Source organism: Esox lucius, chromosome 1 (assembly GCF_011004845.1).
Source record: "Esox lucius isolate fEsoLuc1 chromosome 1, fEsoLuc1.pri, whole genome shotgun sequence".
Classification (NCBI taxonomy): domain Eukaryota; kingdom Metazoa; phylum Chordata; class Actinopteri; order Esociformes; family Esocidae; genus Esox; species Esox lucius.
Window position 1 is genome coordinate 5,186,200 of NC_047569.1, and position 20,336 is coordinate 5,206,535.

At 42.3% G+C, this 20,336-nt stretch overlaps 2 protein-coding genes across 2 annotated transcripts; both read right to left on the bottom strand.

The window, feature by feature from the left end:
- Positions 1–2,882: 2,882 nt before the first annotated feature.
- On the bottom strand, positions 2,883–14,251 carry igsf10 (immunoglobulin superfamily, member 10). The gene is made up of 5 exons (XM_020043248.3): positions 13,232–14,251; positions 11,327–13,021; positions 10,262–11,162; positions 5,953–6,319; positions 2,883–5,831 (listed from the first exon to the last, which is right to left on the bottom strand). The coding sequence occupies exons 1-5, from the start codon at positions 14,082–14,084 to the stop codon at positions 4,281–4,283; spliced, it is 5,367 nt and encodes a 1,788-aa protein (XP_019898807.2). The 5' UTR covers positions 14,085–14,251; the 3' UTR covers positions 2,883–4,280.
- LOC109615691 (immunoglobulin superfamily member 10-like) lies at positions 14,194–20,050 on the bottom strand. The gene is made up of 4 exons (XM_020045844.2): positions 20,021–20,050; positions 15,233–16,003; positions 14,300–15,085; positions 14,194–14,204 (listed from the first exon to the last, which is right to left on the bottom strand). The coding sequence occupies exons 2-4, from the start codon at positions 15,996–15,998 to the stop codon at positions 14,194–14,196; spliced, it is 1,563 nt and encodes a 520-aa protein (XP_019901403.2). The 5' UTR covers positions 15,999–16,003; positions 20,021–20,050.
- Positions 20,051–20,336: the final 286 nt, after the last annotated feature.

Below are 20,336 nucleotides of genomic sequence, written 5' to 3' on the forward strand. Positions count from 1 at the left end.
ATCAGGGCCATTATGATTTAAAAAGGAGCCAAACAACTATGTGATAATAAATGGCTTCATATGATCACTATCCTTCAATAAAAGATAGTTTAGTTTGCATGATCAATCATATTTTCAAAATCAATGCCAAAATTTCACAATTCCTGCCAGGGTATACAAACTTATGAGCACAACTGTATGTTTACTTTCATATGAATGATGTTAATAATTATGTCAATAATACCTGGGATGCAAACATTTTAAATTGTTGATCAGCAAATGTTCTGACTGAGGCATGCTTTGAAATTTCCATCCATTCTAACCCATGCAAAAAGGCAGAGGCTTGCATTGTTGTAATTCCATTACTCGTTTGATCACATGCTTCTTCCAAAGCCTCTTTGTAAAATGCAGGCTTCTCTGGTTGTTCAGTGCTTTAGACTTTCAAACACCGACCTTTACTGGTCACCTTATTAAGTAATTTATTTTAAAGTTGTTAGCATTGTAAGCGCATCAGTGGTGGCACATGTTTTTGCTAGAAATAATTATTCCTTGATGACAGATTTCTTTCACCGAATAAATGTACTTCATAAGCTAATTGTGTTAAATTGTCCTGTCACACACACATGCAAGCAGTTTTTCCCTAGCAGAAAGCAAAGGCTCACATTCCAAAGTTTATTGAATTGAATTCCCTATACACCCATCCCAGTGACTTGCTGTTCTGACCTAGCTCTGGTTTTTGGAAGAAAATCACTTTAGATGTATTATATTTTACCAACTCATTCTAACACCCAAGTTAAATAGTTAGAGACCTTTATTTTAAATGAATCCTGTCCTGTTTAAATGGAGAGAGTGACATGTTTACAGGCTAACTAACCAGGGGACTGATGTGTGGTCATATTAATCTGGAAGGTTATCACTTCACTAGACTGGTGACAGAAGGGAGAGATCAGATTTGCAAAGCTGGGAACAGTGTTTACTTTTGTAAAGAATTTCTAGTGTTCCAGAATTTCACTGGAATCTCAATTTTTTTAATTGTCTGTTCTGAAATTCTCTTCAGATTTTCGCTGTAGTGACAGCATTTAAAGACTAGGGCCCGGTCTCCCAAAGGACTAAGAAGATCGTGAGATGCACGTAAGTGCTTGTTTATTTTATCAGTGTGTTTCCCGATAGCTTTGTTACAAAGTGGCACGTAACATTGCTCGTTAGTTAACGAGTGATCCGGACCACTTGAGTCCATCATAACAGGCACCTTGTTGTTTCTGTGAAATAGCGCCTCCCTCAACATGCGAGGAGTGATCGCAAATAGTTCATATTAAAGCAATAGAAAAATTATCAATGCAGTTTTAATTTAGACCAATTAATTTAGACAAATTATATTAGTGTGTGTGTGGATGTGAATGTAATTGATTGCAATTGTCAACAGAGGGAAAAGAAAAACGTAAGTAAAACAATAAATAATTAAGATTTCTTTCCAACATTAACGCTACTGGTAAGCTACTGTCTTTGATGGATGGGTGCTGGTGCCTCTACCTCGTCAAGATGAACATTGACTTCTTCAGCTCTGAATGCTTGTTTTCTCCTGCGTTCCATTTTTATTTCAAACAATTAGAATGGATTTTTCCAACTATGCTTTATATTCCCAGTTAACCAATCATGTGTTTGATTGTCTGAAGTCCACACCATTGGTTGGATACAATTTCATTACTTCTTTGAATTTCACATATTCCTATTGATGCATAAGTAGTAGTAGAATACATTACCAGCGATATTATATACTTCTGATAATTAATCAAGCTCTATCTAATGCAATAGGCTATTTTTTTTTAAACATATTCATGGCCTAATTCCATTCTAAACCCCAAACATGGCCTAATCCCATTCCAAATGGCCGTAATGTAGCACTTAGTATGTACTTTATAAAGAGCGACGTATGTAATGGCCATCGGAGTGGTGTGTCTCCGTGAAGGACTTGGTATAGTGAAGCGTGAGGACACGCTAGGATTGGATATCCCTATTTGGGACAGTGGATAGTGCACCCGCCTGGGGAGCCGAAGGTCACAGGTTTGTGACACTGTCCCAACAATTGCTACATTATATTAGCATGCACACGAGTCACGGGCTGTTGCCAGCATGCTATCGCTAAAGCCGAAGACACCATGAGCTCTTATAAGTGGTATTCTGATACCCTCTATAAGAATCACTTAAAATAAATAAACTTAAAAAACTTAAATATTCATTAACCTCTTCAATTAAATCAATTAACATTACCATCTATAGAATGATATAGAAGGTTTGAATTCTTATTGAAAAGGACTTAATATTTATTCATTTTTATCCCACAGAACCCCTGCAATTATTTCAACTGACATGACATTCAGCACAATGATGCTCACCTCTTTCAGTTGGGAGTAGGGCTGGTTCAGGGGTATGGGAATGGACAAACAAGGCTGATGAGTCTGAAGCTGCATTGTTTGCTAAAAGTTTGCCTGATTAAATGCCATCTAAAAGAGGAACAAAATGTGAACACAGAATTTTCTGTGAAGATATTAAATAACAAAAATTAGGGGTCCAAAAGTAACCTTTTTCGCTATGGACTAAGCGAACAGGTTAATTTCCACCACTCACGGACTACACCCACCTTCCTTTTTGAAAAATTGAGTAACATACAAAGTAATCATTATTTCAAATATTATACAGATCTGTCTACAGTCTATTAGCCAAAATACACCCAAACAAGTACCACTATATTATTGATTTATTTATTATTACATTTATACGACAAAGAAATAGTGAAGCATTTCCGATACACTATTGGCTGGCAAGAAAATCAGATGCTCAGCATTTAAAAAAACATTTTGCCTATTGAAGGTATGAAATAAAATAGTATATTTTCTTGCTTTGAATTCAATTAAATTGAAACAAAAAAAGCTGTATCAGCACGCCGCCAAAAAGGAACAAAAAATATATCAGTGGGCAGGCATGTCAAGAAATTTCAAATCTCATGCTTTCAAATATTAAGTGCACAGCATTTATCTAGTATATACATTGTGTATATTGGTTGGAAAAATGAAAATCTAGAACTGACTTGAAATTAAATAAAAACGTTTTGCCAAATGTCTGCCTATAGTAACTTGGAAAACAACTTGGAAAACCAGAAACCTCAATAAATCCCTTCCTTTCACGTCCTGCCTCTTTGTGTTCAAACTCGCCTTCTTCTGTAGGGTACTGAGGTGGTCTTAATGTGTCAAGTAAGCATTCAAAACATGAAGAACTTTAGACCCTCCGAAGACTTCTGGGAGCAATATTGTTAATGTACACAAAATTGCTCCTTTGGACATGACACCGAAGAAATTAATTTGCTCCTCATTTTGTGTGCCCAAACAGCTTCACATTGATCAAATTCCAACCCATCCAAATGTAGAACAAGAAACACATTCCATCTCTGGTTTAATATCCCCTGTGTACCATTAATTTACAAATGCATACCTATTCATCTAAATAAAGTACATATTACCTACAAACGGTAAAACAATTATGTTACATAAAACCAATAATGCATTATGTATTTGAGAGAGTTATAAAATGCTACTTATGTGTATGTTTTAGTTTTACATCTATAGAAGTGGGAGTATACATGAAAAAAATATTTAGCCAATTACTTTTCAGACGTGCTGTTTGTAAATAAAGAATTTATTTAGTCAAATAAGGGTTGTATTATGTCAGATATTAGTACAATTTGTCAAGAAGCATGATATTAAAAATATCTGTCATTGCAGAAAATCCATCACAAAACAACAGAAATTTGAAATACACATTTAGGATGTGTCCACAGGGAACAACATGAGTTTTTCTTCCTTCCTCCTATCCCATAGGCTCTAAAAGTATCTCCATTCGCATGCAGTGTTCAGTGAAAATACTCTCGCTGCAAGACCCACTCTTTCCGCTCTTTTTTAAAAACACCCCAAATGAAAACCAGTCATGGGTTTCCAGACGGCTAACTCCAATGTTAAATGAAGAATAACACCTCGCTAGTCCCGGCTTCCTAGCATAGAACAGCTCCTTCTGCTGAAGTGTTCCTCTTCTCTTTTCCTCCTTATTTGGCTAATCTTTCTTTCATTATTCCTGTTCTGCTGCTTGGCTGTTTGATGTGAACTGCATAGTAGTCAATAATTCTACAAAACACTCTCCTCAAGTTCACATGTAAAAAACAGTCCTGACATTTTACAATATAGAGCATTATTGTGTCTGTTTAAAGTTTATGTTCTAGGGGTTTTCATTTCCCCTTCAGTCACTGCTGCTCCTCACAGCACATGTACATATGTCACCCTTGAATCTGTGCCCAGGTGGTTTTTGGCCAGACATTTGTATGTGCCAGTATCTGAGGTCGTGGGTCTCTGGATGATCAACGTACCCTGAGGGTGAAGCAGCTCACTGCCTTTGGGCCGCCCTTTCCCTGCTGTGGAAATCACAGAGTGATCTGGCAGCTCCCAGGTAATCTCTGGCTTTGGGATCCCAATGGCGGCACAATTAAGCTGGATGGGTGCCCCAGCAATTCCCCTTGCTGTGGCTGGGGGTCCTGTGGTAATCCGGGGAGCATAAGCGATGATGATGACGGGCACGGTGAGAACTGCCTCACCAGCATCGTTCCGTGCCCGGCACACATAGTTCCCTCGGTCGTGCAGGGTTGTATCCTTCACAACCAGTGTCCCATTCTCCATCAGCTGGTGGCGTCCTTGGACCTGAGGCCTAGACAGGGTGTGACCTCCAGGGACAGTCCAGTAGACACTGGGTCTAGGGCTGCCATCAGCCAGGCAATGTAGGAACAAGGGGTCCCCAGATACACTGCGTATCACCCCCCTTGGCCGGGTAAGGATTAAAGGTTTCTGGCCCACCTCCAGAATTATCAGCTTCTCAATGTAACCCATAGTGTTCTTAGCAGCGCACCGGTATTTCCCAGCATCGTCCTTGCTGGGGTTGTAGATAACAAAGGTGCCGTCATTACCTAGGTGATGACGGGAGCCTCTGTCTGGGCTGCCTGTGAACCGGGTTCCATTGGGCAACAGCCAGATGATCTCTGGTGTGGGGTGACCATCTGCTGAACAGTTCAGGACTGTGGTCTTCCCCATTCGGGTCACCACCCTCTCGTTAAAAGGGTTTTTGAAGATAGGACGTCGTAGCATGTCAGTGACCTCCAGCTGCACCACCATAACTGCCTCCCCGCCGTCGTTCCGCGCCATGCAGATGAACTCTGCTGTATCTGTAGGACGGACATTACGGATCTCCAGGGTTCCATTGGGATGGACATTGATCCGGCTGCCGAAGTACGGAGCGTTCAGAAATATGTTATCCGGCATGATCCATGTGATTTTCGGGGCCGGGTCTCCAGCGGCCTTGCAGTCAATGAATTTCCTTGTGTACTTGGCAGCTGTGTCTTTTACTACTGTCCTGTTCTGGTAGTAACCATTGATCACTGGAGGGTTGCCGTCGATATCCAGCTTGTAAACCTTGCTATCATCCCCGGCAGTGTTGCGAGCCATGCACACATACTCCCCGGCATCTACAAGCTTCACGCCCCTGATATCTAAAGACCCATTGACGTGCATCAGGTAGCGCTCATTGGAAGCTGCAATCATGTCATTGTTGGGCAGCATCCACAAGATTTTGGGCTTTGGCTCCCCTATGGCCTCACAGTCAAAGCGGACATTCCTTCCAGGCTTTACTGAGGCGTATGTCCGGCTAGGCATCCTTATCCGTGGCGGGGCTGTTACCACTGTGATGTGGACATGCATTTCGTCCTTTCCCAGCTGGTTTTTGGCGTAGCAGGTGTAATCGCCCTCCTCCGCCATGCCCACCTATGCATGGACAGAGCAGCAACAACAGAGTCAGAGAAGTACAAAAAGGAATGTGTCCAGCCCCATTGCGTTAGCCAATTAATATATCCAACATGAAAAAATAAAATGTAAGTTGGCACACCTGGTTCAGATAGAGCGTGCCATTGTCAAACAGAATGTAACGCCTTGCGCGACCACCTCCACTGCTACTATCTGACTGCAGGGCGCTGTTTACCACGGTTCCGTCTGGCAGGCCCCAAGAAATCTCTGGCTCCGGGGCCCCGGACGCCTTGCAGTCCACTTTCAAGTCATTGCCATAGGGGACCTGCTTCTTGCCATATGTCTTGGGCTCGATCTTGGCTGGCTTCATGGACACCGTGACCTTCATCAGCTGGAGGTCATCCCCTACCTTGCTACGTGCGACACAGAGGTAGTCACCGGCATCCTTGTCACTTACAGAGTCAATTGTAAGAGTGCCATTTTCCAGGACCTGGATACGGCTTCCCATCCTGGGTAAAGAGAAATGTAATTAGAATTAGGTTACATGTCATAATTACAAGAGAACAACAAATAAGCAAACTAACGAGCAAACTAATATGTAGAAGTACTGTAACCAAGATTTCTGGAAAATATTTAATGTTTTAATTGTAATTCTCCAGTGACATTGGCAATAATGTCATCACATAATGTACAGAATATAATGGGTTTTCTTCATGTAGACCTAACATGTGCTCCTGCTTGGTATTTCTTTCAATCTCCATAAAGCATATGTTGACCACACAATTCCAACAATGTCAAACAGACTTCCTGCAGATCAGCATAAGGGTATTTCCCCTTGGTCTGTCTTTTTTCAAGGCCCTTGACAATTACTTACAATAAGGGCTTGTTCCTACAACAGATGCTGAAAATAATAAAACACTTCTAAGGAAATATTGCACCAACGTTGTCTAGCCAGCCATCATAACAGTTTCAGGCGGACAGGTAACACAGGAAAGGTTGAAAATCATTCCACTCAATATTCTTATTTACATAACACAGCTAGGAAAAAATTAGTATTGTTTAAACTCACCAATGAATCAAACCAATAAACACTACATTCCAATGTAGTACAGTTCCAATAACTAACTCATCCAGTTCCAATAACTAATAAAGTGTTCTATTTTATATCAATCAATCTGTTATTTAGGATTCTGTTCCAAAGAGAATTCCAGAATACTTAAGCAATACATTTTCATTAGTTGCATGCTGAGAGAATGCATGGCAGAATGTCCAACTAAATTATTACGAGCATTATTAAGTCCTCAGTCAGATTGCCAATATTCTTGGTGTACTCGTGCTCCTAATAATTGACTCAGTCCTTGGGCAAATAAAATGAAACTTCATGTTGATAACCAGTCTTAATTTGTTAACCTTATTTTACCTTGTACGTTGACTGGGAAACCATTCTGTTATACAACAACAACATGGAAGCACTTAGTTTTACCTCCCTTACTCAGGGACAGAAAAACATTTGCATTTGGTTAAGCAACCTTTAATTATTGGTCAGATGCTCTAACCATCAGCCTATATGTCGCCCCAGCCTACTCTGAGTTAATCTTGTCAAGTTATACAGGGCAATTATCTGCAAAATGTTATAGCTAAGAACCACTGTACAGCAAATGGTCAATTAATGAGTGTTGAACAGACTTCCAGAATCTTGTCAGGGGATGCTGAAGGGATGCTGAGTTTTCAATAATCATGATAACACCTTTTGTTTCCATTAGGATATTAGACCTGTTTGACCTAAAATCCACACACTTGAGTAGCTCAAATATCTTACCCAGCTTCACCTCTAATTTTAAACACATGGGTATTGACTTATCCAGTGATAAAACACTAACACCATTATTCTCTACCTAGCCCCCAAGGGTCAATGCAGGGAGCTGAAAATGAGGGGAAAATAGAAACCTGATAGCAGAGGTTTTTTCTGACTATAAACACAACAGTTATCCCAATATTTCTTTACATTCTGCAGGACGTTTGTGTCAATCTGCGCAGCAAAAATTCCAAGACTGGCTTTATTTTATCTTACAGCTCTGTTACCAATCAACATTTTAGAACTTTTTTTTTATTCCAGGGTTTTAGGTGCTCAGTACATATATGGTGACCAACTAAATGTTGTACTAAAAAGGCACAATACCTCTCTGGAGGTCACTTGTCTTAGCTCTCTGAATGAAAAAAAAACATCTAAATAATGTGTTGGAAGCAGGCTAATGAGGCCTCTTTTGGTGTGGTGTAATATTTAAGTTGTTGCATTTAAATTGTAGTTATTTTTTAGTTATATTAGCTTAAATACCATATGCAGTGCCTTGAAAAAGTATTCAACCCCCTCACCAGTTCTCCAATTTTACCGAATTACAATGGTAGACTGCATTTTTTTCTGTTTCATAATATATATTTAAACACTGACACTAAATAAATTGTTTTATTTTCGGAAATATTTGTGCTCCAAAAAGAAAGATGTTCCTTGCATAAGTATTCAAGCCCTACATATTAATATTTGGTCAAGCCACCTTTCACTGCAAAGAGCTTTAAGTCTTTTGTTAACTACATATGTTCCAGCTTTGCACACAGTATCTGCAGGATTGTGGACCATTCTTCTTGAAAGATTTGTTCTTGGTTGTTTTTTGAATGATACTTTTGGACTGCAATTTTTAAATAGTGCCACAGAATCTCAGTAGGATTGACCAATCCACTGTAGGACATTCACCTTTTTGACGTTCACTTTTCTTGAGCAACTCCATTATTACTGGTCTTGTATCTGGGATCATTGTTTTCAAGAATATTTTACATTTTATTTTAGGGAACTAATGCAGGTTTTCTCGCAGTTATTCCCCCAATTGTGCACAAATGTTCCCCTTCAATTTAACATGAAACCAATACCTGCTTATAAGATATAATAATAATTCTGCCATTACCATGCTATGCTATATGGTGTGTGTTGAGGCATGCGCAGTGTTAGGTTTGCGACACATGTAGTGCATTGGTTTTGGCCAAAAAGCTTTGACTTTGTCTCATCTGACCACAACAACTTTTCCCACATTGCAGCTGGGTCATTCATGATTTCAGATGGTACGTTTTGAGTAACAGTTTCTTTCTTTCCACCCTCCAATACAGTTCTTGGCAGAGCTCTTTATATGATTGATTGGGGCACCATTACTCCACTCCCGGCTAATGAACTCTGTAGCAACTTAAAAGTGATTAAATAGTCCTGAGTTTTGAGGGACAGTCTTTTCTTGGCAGGGGTGATTTGATGCTGCTTCCAATTCTTGATTACATATCCAACTGTGCCCACTGGGATTTCCACTGTTGTACCCTTTTATTGTTTTGTAACCTTTTCCTAATCCACTCACTTATATTAATTTCTCCCCAACTTCCCTTGAATGTTAAGGTAATTATGTCCTCTTTAAGGCAGTTTCAACTGCAGTATTTAAACTTTAAGCTTCTACAGGACAGTGGATAAACTTATCCAAGCAACATACTGTATTTCCATTTCAATATTTTTACTGAGTCAGTGTTCTACTTGAGCGAGAGCTGTCTGAAATACTGAGACTGGCACTTGTTTTTGCAACTGCATACTAGTATTGGCACTTGATATGTCTGGACCATTTTACATAGTAGGCATTCATGTGGTAAATTGTGTTTACTTGTCAGTAGTCAATGAATCCTACCTACAGCGTGCTAGTAGACAATGTGTCCATTAGCACAATGGATACACTGTTCAAAGCTGTCTGAAATTGAAATGTTTTTCCTTGCGTCCCTCATCACCATCTCCCTTAAAAAACTATTCAAACAATAAGGACAGAGGTAGCTCCCGCAAGGTACTTTTTATAAGCCCCCCCTGAACCCCATTCTAAACAGATTTCAAACTAAACATCAAGGGACAATTCCTTAAAGGGCTTAGGTGTGATTCAGTGTTGGTTGAAATGCCTGCACTGCCAGCAGCTCTTCAGGTAATGGTTGATATTTGTTTTCATACAAATGCCCAACAGAGCAGTTATTGTACTTGGTGCCATAATTAAGAGCACAGAAGTTAGAGATAGTATAACTATGGGATCGTAGACCAGCAATCGTCTATTTTAATATAAACAGCTGCTATAAGTTGTTGTGGCCTTTTAAGGACCATGACACCCTAGACTAATAGAATGCCTTGGGAAAAGATAGTTCCTGCACATATTAAATTCAAATTAAGCACTGTCCATAGTATACAAACTCTGTATTAAACATAAAAGTGGGTATTTAGGGCTAAATGTAAAAATATTCTTATATTGTGATGAATTGCGATTAACTACAGAAGATTATAATCATAATAAATAATTGTTTGACAGCACTAATTATTATATGAATGTTTTGCCTGTGTATGATTATGTCTGTATGATTAAGTGTGCATTATAGAATTTTGTCTACATTACCTGTGCCACTGGTCCACCACGGCCTTGGAAGGGAGCCTCCAGATTATTCTGGGTTTGGGGTCACCTGTAGCCGAGCAGTTCAGCCACAACTGTTCCCCATATGACAGCTCTGTTCTGCGGTGTGATGCCATCACAATCTGAGGAGCCATCTCCCTCTTTTCCACTGTTAGTGTCACCACCCTTCGCTCTGACCCTGTAGAGCTGGTGGCAATGCACTCGTACTTCCCACTGTCTGTGGTGGCTATATCTATAAGGTGGAGTGTCCCGTTCGTGTACACAGACACTCTGGGATCCAAAGAAGGCTTAAGGTGCTGCACCGCAGTCCCATCATACAGGACCCAGTATACAGTGGGCTGGGGGTTACCCTGGGCTGTACAAGAAAACCAGATACTCTGACCCACACCAGCCTTCACCTGTTGCCTTTTGACCTCCAGGATTCCAGGGGGTTCTGCCACAACCTGAAGTCTGACAGTGGAAGTGTCGGCTCCAGCTGGGTTACTGGCAATGCACTTGTAGTGGCCACGGTCATACACAGACACCTGCTTGATGACAAGAGTGCCCTCGGGGGTCACTGAAACTCTGGGGTTGTAGTTGTGGCCCCTGACCTGGGTGCGATTAGCCAGAATCCAGGAGACTAGAGGAGTGGGACGTCCCTCTACCTTGCAATTCATCTCCACGGTTTTCCCAGCGTGCGACTTGATATCTCGTACCTTGGGCTCCAAGATGCGTGATGGGTAGGCCACCACAGACAGGGTGACCAAAAGTTTGTCCGACCCTTGGTCATTCTCAGCCAGGCAGAGGTACTGTCCACGGTCTTTAATGTTGGCATTCTGGATGGACAGAGTGCCATTCTGGAACAACTCAAACTTGCCCATCTTACCCTTGATGGTCATTGTGCTTCCTGAAAGGGGGGAAATGGGAGGGTGGACAAGAGAATAAGTTATAGTGAGTGAGAGATAAGAGGGGGTACAGATTTGGGGATCAAGATGATATAGCAAATGAATATCTAATTATTTCCAAGTAGTTTTGTGAATACTGTACACTGCATCACATAATTTGCTATACCTGTGCTTGAAGAGAAGCGTTTCCAGCTGACAATGGGTTCAGGGTTGGCTATGGCTTCACAAGGCAGGAAGGCATCTGAGTTAGACAGGACAGTGTAGCTAGCTGCATTGCCGCCCACGATCCTGGGCTTGGTTGGCATGTCTTTGGTGGATGGCTGAAAGCCCACAATGTTGTCAGTTGTTGTATCATAACCAGTGAAGTGAGTATAGGCTTTGGAGATGGCATTGTCTATGTCTTTGCTGGTGTATGGCGCATTAGTGTGCCCCTGCTCTGCTTCCAGAACGGTAAGTGTGTCAAAGGTGAAGGTCTTGTCAAGGCCTAGTCTGTCCCTCTTACTGGATACAGTGGGCCTGAGTCTCCTGACCATGGGTCTTTGTGTGATGTGGTACCGGCTATCTTTCCCAGACGGGAGCCTAATGTTAGTGTTCACTGTAATTGAGTCAGTGTTAATCTTGGTGTGGGATGACAATATAGTGTAAGGTGTTGACGTGGTGGTAGTTCCAGTTGTGGTTGAATAAGATTGGGTGGAGGTCATTCTGGGTCTTGCGGTGAAAGTGTAGGTTTGAGGGTGGCTAGTGGTGGACTCCAAGTCGTCTGTCCAGTTGTCCTCTTCGTATAAGTCTGAGTTGGTTTGTACTTCAGCAGTCTTGTCAGTGGAAACAGTCACTGAAGACCTTTCTGATTCTCTTGAGGGTGTGTACAGGGGCTTGGAGATGGAGACAGTCCTTGTGGGATATGTAGTGGTCTCCATGGTTTTTTCCATGGTAGTCTCCATGGTTGTTGAAGGCTCTGTTGTTTCCATGGTGGTACTCGGGGCTGCAGTAGTTGTTATGTTTTTTATGAAAGGCCTCCTGCCCCTAAAAGGCCTCCTGCCTCTGAACCCTGACCGTCCATTTGGTCTCCGTTTTCCCCCGAATCGACGGGATGGGTAACCTCCTGACCATCCAGATTCATTTCCAGAGGACGAGGCCTCGTCTGTGTCATCTCTTGAGGCTGGTTTATCTGTGGGCGGAGAGGCAATGGTCTGGGTGGCTGAAGAAGACTCTGTGGTTATGGAGGACCTGTAGTCATAGGCTGGGGTTGTAGTTTCACGGCTAGTGCTAGGCGAGGGTGTAGTTGAGGGTTCAGAGTCAGCGGAAGAATCTCTGTAATCATCGTCCAATGAGCTCTCTGGGGTCTCTTTGTGTTTACTTGGATTAGACGGTAACTCCTTCATTGGTTCAGCCAGAGACCACTGAGTGGGCAGTGTGATTGTGGTCATGGGTTTGACTGTTGTTGAGTCTTTTGTGGTAGTAGAGGGCCTCGCTGGCTTACGCAGCCTGTTAAGTATCTCTTTCTGCTTCTCGCTGTTCCCAAACAACCTTCTCCAGTCGATCTTCCCATGGATGACCTTGGAAACTGTCGTAGTTGTAATTGTAGAGGTTATTAGTTTATCTGTTGTGCTTGTCATAGGGTCCAGTGTTGTGTCAGAGACAAGGGTATCAGCGGAGGTCATGTAGCCACTGGATACCTCACTTCTGGATGGAGTCTGGGTGGAAGTGTGTTGGATGGTTCTGGTGTCCAGTGTTGTAACCATGGGTTTTTCAGTTTTTCGAAGATAGGAGCTGGGAATGTTCGAAGTTTCAGGGGAGGTTGTTGATGTGACGACAAGCGGACCACCTGTCCTCTTCTTCACGTCCTCATCGCAGTCACAGTCTGAAATGAAAAACATAACAATGATTGTTATCAGCGTTGTCTGAATCATCATCTTAGCTTGCCTCCATCATAGTCATCATCATCGTTATCATCAACCTTCATACATCACACACTTGGCTATTCAAAACATCTCAATGCTTTTGCTAACAAAGGTGAGGTCAATATCAAAGATAAAATATATTATAGTAATAATTACAACACACAGCATACCTGTAGTCAGTTCCATAGTGTAGGGCACAGTGGCATTGCCTTGCTTCTTTATTGTGGGCTGCTTGAGTTTGTTAAGTATGGACTGGATGTCTGTGATCCGGTTGGGTTTGACTAATCTCCTCCTGCTATGGAAGTTCCTCCTCCTACCCCCTCCTCCTCGACCCTTCTTAGGTGGAATGATGTGGATCTGCTGGCGTGAGATGATGGTGGATCCTGCAGGCAATCGAGGGGACTTGATTCTTTGGGTGGTGTGGAAGGTGATTTCATCATGCTCTCTCTCTGTGGTGGTGACTGCAGTGAAGGTGGTCTTGCTGTCCAAATCAGTAGCTGTGTGAATCTCAGTGTGTCTGGGGGGTGATCTTGGACTGTCCATCATGGGGGTAATGTTGGGGTCTGTAAAGTGTTGTACCGCCGCCCGAGTGGACATCTCTGGTTCTTCAGGTGTTTCTCCAGAGAACAGGAGCTGAGTCTCTTCTGTGGTGTCCGTCACGATAAGGCGTAGAGTCACGGGACGCTTCAGAGGTGCTTTGGTGTCACTCTGTAGGGGGTACGTCTCACTGGACACACTGACACTTGGGCTGTATGTTGTGACTGTTTCGCTCTGAGTTTCACTTCCTGTGCTTTGGGTGAATGTGGCCTCAATGGGTGTAACCTGGGTGTAGGTCGCAGTGTATGTGTTTTCTGTTGTGGCAGTAAAACTACTCCGATTGTCATTTGGGATATCAGTGGTATTAGTAATGAAATTAGTTTCACTGTCCTCTTTCATTGCCATTACCTGATTCTGATTATCATTGTTCTCTATGCTTGCAGCTACTGTATTCCTAGTTTTTTCGGGACTACCAAGGGTGGTCATGACACGACTTGGTAAAACATGAGACAGACCTTCATGAGACAGACCCTCTCCGGAACCAGGATCAATGTCCCCAGAAAATTCAGTCTCTGAATCTCTATCCTTTTCTCTCTCACTCTCGGTCTTTGTAATTGAAACACCTTGGACCTTTTTAATGAACTCTGCAAATTTCAGGGGATCTACTTTCCTGGATGTTTTGTCAAAGACTCTCCTGTTACTCCATATGCGCCTGCTGCTGGCTGGACCCCTCTTCCTTCCGCCTGAGCTCCCTAGTCCTCTAACCTGAGAGGTGGATCTGAGTCTGGGATAGGGCCTATCTGACGTGATGGTCCGGGACTCCTGGCTCGTTCTGTCAGAGGGACTTGATGAAGGGATCTTACTGGTGGAATCCTCCGCATCCTGTATGCCTTTGTCAATCTCAACCAAAGCCTGTGCTCCTGACCCCTCGCTATCCACCCTTGTCACCCTCCCTGACCACTCCCCAGTGACAGTTACCAGGGATGTCAACAGGTCCACCCCCATGTGGTTAGCAGAAAGACACCGATAAAACCCCCAGTCTCTGGAAGTCAGTTCTTTTATTGATAGAGTCCCGTTACTATAGAGCTTCCGGTTCCCATAGGATTTATCCAGCACTGTGTGGTCTGGGAGAATCCACTGTACAGAGGCCTCAGGGCTACCTGTGGACCCACAGTCAAGAACCAAGCTTTGGCCCAGAGGCCGTGAGAGCCGGACCCCATTGACCTCACCTTCCTCCACATCAGCAGAAAGTACGGTGACCCTAAAGCTCAACACATCTGCATCCAGGTAGTTAGTGGCAATGCAGTGGTAGAGCCCACTGTCTGAGGTGTCTGCTCCTCTCAAGGTCAGCCTCCCATCAGCTGTGATCACTATCCTGTGGTCCTCGCTTGAGTAGGGTGCCCGCACCTTGCTGTTATCTGATAGGATCCACTCCACAGAGGGCTTTGGCTCTCCAAACGTCTGACAGTTCAGCTCTGCCACCCCACCTGGACAAATAACAACAAAGATTTTGATTAACTGCTTGTAATAATGAACCTTACTAATAGCTGTCAAATTATTTTCCACTGTATATTTATCCATTTGCCAAAATTTTTTTTAGCTATCCACTAAAAAATGCATACTCCTATGCCCACCTATAAGGACAGACTGCTCAGTCTTGGTCTGGTTGTCACGATTGATGATGGTCCAGCTGTAGCGATCTCTTGACTGCGACACCTTGTTCTCTATGCGTAGGTTGACCAATGATCTATACTTGACGTGCAAAGTGGAAAATGTGGTGGTAGTCCGATCCAGTTGGAAGTTTACTTCTCCCTGCATCAACCATGCAGGCGAGGCCTTAATCTCTGCCTCAATATCTGTGTGGATTTCATCTTGTCCCTCCTCTGGTTTAATCTGGCTGTACTTGTAGATCATGACCGGGGTCATGGAAAGCATCAACCCTCTTTCCAGCCTCATAGGCATGTCACTATATGTAGCCAGGATGCGCCAAAGCTGCTGGATGTGTTCATAGTCAATATTACAGACCAGCCATGTGGAGATGCTGGCAGTGAGCAGGGTCACATTATTCTCCCCCTCCTCCACTTGGGTTAGAGTCAGGTTCTCCATGCCAGATGGTCTTTGGACTGTGCAGGTAAGACTAGCATCATTATGGAACTGGTCTGTGATGTTCATCTGCAGAGATCCGATTGGGGCTATAAAGTCCTTGGGAGAGACTAGGGTGTAATCACCCTCATCCAAACTAATGTTTCTGTCCTTCAGATGGGGGTGGATCCAGGGCTTGGAACATATGAAGGAATCGTGGGGAAGGTGATTGAGGCTTTGACCTTGAGAGTGGACGGGGGTCTCACAGACTGGGCAAATCTGACCTCTGACATACTTCCTGTCACGCTTGCATTTCATCACACCTGTAAAACAAGAAGTTTATTATTGCAGAATCTGCACCTCCATTTCTATGGGATAATATAAAATCTTTAATGTGTTCCCTTATGTTTGGGATGACTTTGAAATGTTCTTGTATTCCATGAAAACATATGAAATTAGTTTGAATAGGAAATACAACAAAATTAATAGGAAATGTCTTTGACAGGGTTAGAAAAAAGTATTTTTAATTGAAATAATAATTGTATCCTTAAAAATGTGCTTTTGTCTAAGAAAACTCAATTTGCAGAAATTATGGACCTTTGGCATTGTAGTTGTGAATTTCTTGAGGTAATCTGAAGAGATTTCACCCCATGTTTCAGGAAGCACCTCCCACATGTTGGATTGGCTTGATGGGCAAATCCTTCCACAACAGCTCAATAAGTTGAGATCCGGTGACTGTGCTGACCACTCCATTATAGACAGAATACCAGCTGACTGCTTCTTCCCTAAATAGTTATTGCATAGTTTGGAGCTGTGCTGTGGGTCATTGTCCTGCTATAGGAGGAAATCGGCTCCAATTAAGCGCCATCCACAGTGTATGGCATTGTGTTTGCAAAATGGAGTGATAGCCTTCCTTCTTCAAGATCACTTTTACCCTGTACAATCTCCCATCTTTACCACCACCAAAGCACCTAGACCATCACATTGCCTTCCACCATGCTTTACAGAAGGTGTCAAGCAGTCCTCCAGCATTTTTTTCTTCATAATCTGAACACCTCAAACTTCATCTGTCCATGATGCATTTTTCCAATCTTCTTTTGCTCATATTAATCTTTTCTTTTTATTGGTCAGTCTGAGATATGGCTTTTTCTTTGCAACTATACCTAGAAGGCCAGCGTCCCAGAGTTATCTCTTCACTATTGATGCTGAGACTGGTGTTTTGCTGGTAATATTTTAATGAAGCTGTCAGTTAAGGATCTTTGAGACATCTGTTTCTCAAACTAGATACTCTAATGTATTTTTCCTCTTGCTCAGTTGTGCAACGGGGCCCCCCACTCTGCTTTCTATTCTGGTTAGAGACAGTTTGCAGTGTTCTGTGAAGGGAGCAGTACACAGCGTATGACATCTTCTGTTTCTTGGCAATTTCTTGCATTGGAATTGACTTCATTTCTCAGAACTCAAATTACTTTCAGAAGAAAGTTATTTGTTTTTGGACATTTTGAGCCTGTATTCGAACCCATAATTATTGACGCTCAAAATATTCAACTAGTGTAAAGAATGAGCCTGTAATCAAACTCATAATCATTGATGCCCCAAATGCACAACTAGTTAATGATACTTTAATCAGCACAGCAGTTTTCTGCTGGGCTAACATAATGGCATGGTTTTCTAATGATCAATTAGCCTTTTCAAATTATAAACTTGGATTAGCAAACACAGTACTGATGGTTTCTGATAATGGGCCTCTGTACGACCTGTGTAGATATTTCATTAAAAAATCATCTGTTTCCAGCTACAATAATCATTTACAACATTAACAATGTCTACACTGTTTTTCTTATCAGTGTGCTGTTATTTAAATGGACAGAAATTTGCTTTTCTTTAAAAAACAAGGACATTTCTAAGTGACCCCAAGCTTTTGAATGGTAGTGTGTACAAAGTATTCATTACACTGTTGAATCAGAAAAGTTTGCAAATAAAGGTAAATTCCAGCTAATATTGGTTATAATGGACTTTTAACCAAGGTATAAATAGTATAAGAATTTAAATCTATACTGTTCAAAAAACTAAGGGAACACTTAAATCACATCGAGTCTCGATTAAGGAAATATTTTAAAGATCAAAATCTTTACTGTACATTGTGTAATTCGTTGAGAACAAAATGGCGTAACAACGGTCAATGGAAATCAAAATCACTAACTGATTGAGGGCTGGATACAAATTCACACCAAAAAATAAAAGTAAACAATTGAAGTCACAAGCTGTTCCAACTTAATGTGACTCAGTAGTGTGTTTGGCCCCCACATGCCTGTATGCACTCACGACAATGTCTGAGCATGTTCCTGATGAGACGGTGGAGGTTGTCCTAGGGGATTGCCTCCCAGATCTGGATCAGAGCATCAGTGAGGTACTGGACAGTCTGTAGTGCTATTTGGCGGCATCAGATGGACCGATACGTAACGTCCCAGAGGTTCTCAATTGGATTCAGGTCTGGAGAATGTGAGGGCATTTTTCCAATCTTCTCCTTTTGCAGTGTTTTTTTCTCCAAGGATATGCTTCTCCAGACCATCACTGACCCACCACCAAACTGGTCATGCTGATTGATGTTGCAGGCAGCATAACAATCACCACAGGATCTCCAGACTCTTTCTTGTCTGTGACATGTGCTCAGTGTGAACCTGCTCTCATCTGTGAAGAGAAAGGGGCGCCAATGGCGGACCTGCCAATTCTGGTGATCTCTGGTGAATGCCAACCGAGCTGCACAGAGCTGGGCTGTGAGCACAGATCCCACTAGAGTACGTCGGACCCTCATGCCACCCTCATGGAGTCTGTTTCTGACAGTTTGGTCAGAAACATGCACACTAGTAGTCCGCTGGAGGTTATTTTCTGGGTCTCTGGCAGTGCTCCTCTTGTTCCTTCTCGCAGATACTGATCCTGCTGCTGGGTTGATGCCCTTCTATGGCCTTGTCCAGCTCTCCTTGTGTATCAGCCCATCTTCTGGTATCTCCTTCATGCTCTTGAGACTGTACTGGGAGACACAGCAAACCTTGTGATGGCACGTATGGGTGTGCCATCCTGAATGGCCTGCAGGTACAACCTCATGCTACCAGTAGTGTCAAGGACACTAGCAAAATGCAAAAGTAGAGGAGAATCAGTCAGGAAGGATAAGGAGAGAGCAATTGTCTGTGGCCACCACCTGCAAAACCATTCCGTTTTGAGGGGGTTGTCTTGGTGTTTCCTCTCCTGTGCACCTGTTGTCACTTTCATTTGCACCAAAACAGGTGACATTGATTTACAATCGCTTATGCTTCCTAACTGGACAGATTACTATCCCTGAAGTTTAATTGACTTGGTGTTATACTGTGATGATTACGTGTTCCCTTAACTTTTTTGAGCAGTGTATTTACATATGCTTATTTCATTATAGAATAAACAACATAGGATTTAGTCATTTCTTTTGGTATTTCATTGTACTTCACATTAATATTGAAATGAGGATTTTTTTTATATCAGCAACCTGTCCAAAAATCAGCAACCTTTGGACAAAAATCTTTTTTCTTTTGAAAGCTGTCCCATGACCATTTCATGGAATAAATTAATGCTTTAATATATTCCAGCAAATCTACCAAGTTTATTGTCCATTAAAAACAGAACACTTTTTTGGTTTGAAAGAAAGGAAGTTAACTTGAGCACATTAATTTCATACTTTAACCATATTGTACCAAGGTTTTCTAGCTCAGTGCTTTGACTTACTACAGATGTTTGTCTGTTCAACTGTTATTTGAATAATAACTATACAGCTGCTTAGGTTTCAATCCTTTTCAAACAGTCTAATTCACACTCAAAACGATAATGGGCAATCCACAAAAACAGACCTGTTGGTTAATATTGTTTTCTTTTGATGACGCACACATGCTCGAGGTGAATGCATTTCCTGAGCCAACAACCACGATTAAGCTTGCAACCTCCCGATCTACCACATGAAATCACTAGAACACAATGAGACAAGGCAGCCCTGTAGGATATTTCCGACTACCCTGTGTGGTGCTAAGCCAATTTTGCACTGCCCTCTGCTGGATCCATGTACATGGTCAAAAATTGGCAGCAACAAAAAGCCTGATCAGTTTCGTTAAACATTCAGAAAGTAGCATGCAGAAAAGGAATGTATCCCTACCCGAATTTATCTCTGCCCACTTTGTAAACCAATTCATGCGACAGTCGCAGGACCATGGGTTGCCATGAAGATAGACATTCTCCAGCTGGGAGCAGCCATTAAATATGTCTTTGGGGAGAGTGGTGAGGAGATTGTCAGACAGGTGGATGTTCCGGACTGAGGATACCTTGAACACCTGGCTGTGCCTCAGTGTGACAAAGCTATCAGGGTGTAGCTGCTGGAGCAGATTCCCCTCTAGATGGACCAGTTGTAATGCTGTTAGACCATGGAACGCCTCTGGGTTGATGAACACAATTCGGTTGTGGTCCATGTGGAGTCGCACTATTCCCTCTAAACCTTGGAAGGTGTCCTTTTTTATCTCTTTCAATCTATTGTAGCTCATCTTCAGCACCTGAAAGCACATAATCAAAAAACACATTATTTGAATTGACAGAAAGTGTTATCCTACAGCACCGATCCACGAGTGACTTGTTCCCTACAAA

What these genes read in the sequence shown, in the direction of transcription:
- igsf10 (XM_020043248.3), bottom strand. Translation starts at nt 14,084, where the DNA reads ATGACCACCCTTGGTAGTCCCGAAAAAACTAGGAATACAGTAGCTGCA. An exon ending in CACTATGGAACTGACTACAG is followed by an intron (nt 13,022 to 13,231) that starts GTATGCTGTGTG and finishes TTTTCATTTCAG; the next exon opens with ACTGTGACTGCGATGAGGAC. An exon ending in GTGGTGGACCAGTGGCACAG is followed by an intron (nt 6,320 to 10,261) that starts GTAATGTAGACA and finishes CTCTTTACCCAG; the next exon opens with GATGGGAAGCCGTATCCAGG.
- LOC109615691 (XM_020045844.2), bottom strand. Translation starts at nt 15,998, where the DNA reads ATGAAATGCAAGCGTGACAGGAAGTATGTCAGAGGTCAGATTTGCCCA. An exon ending in TGAGCAGTCTGTCCTTATAG is followed by an intron (nt 15,086 to 15,232) that starts GTGGGCATAGGA and finishes TTATTTGTCCAG; the next exon opens with GTGGGGTGGCAGAGCTGAAC.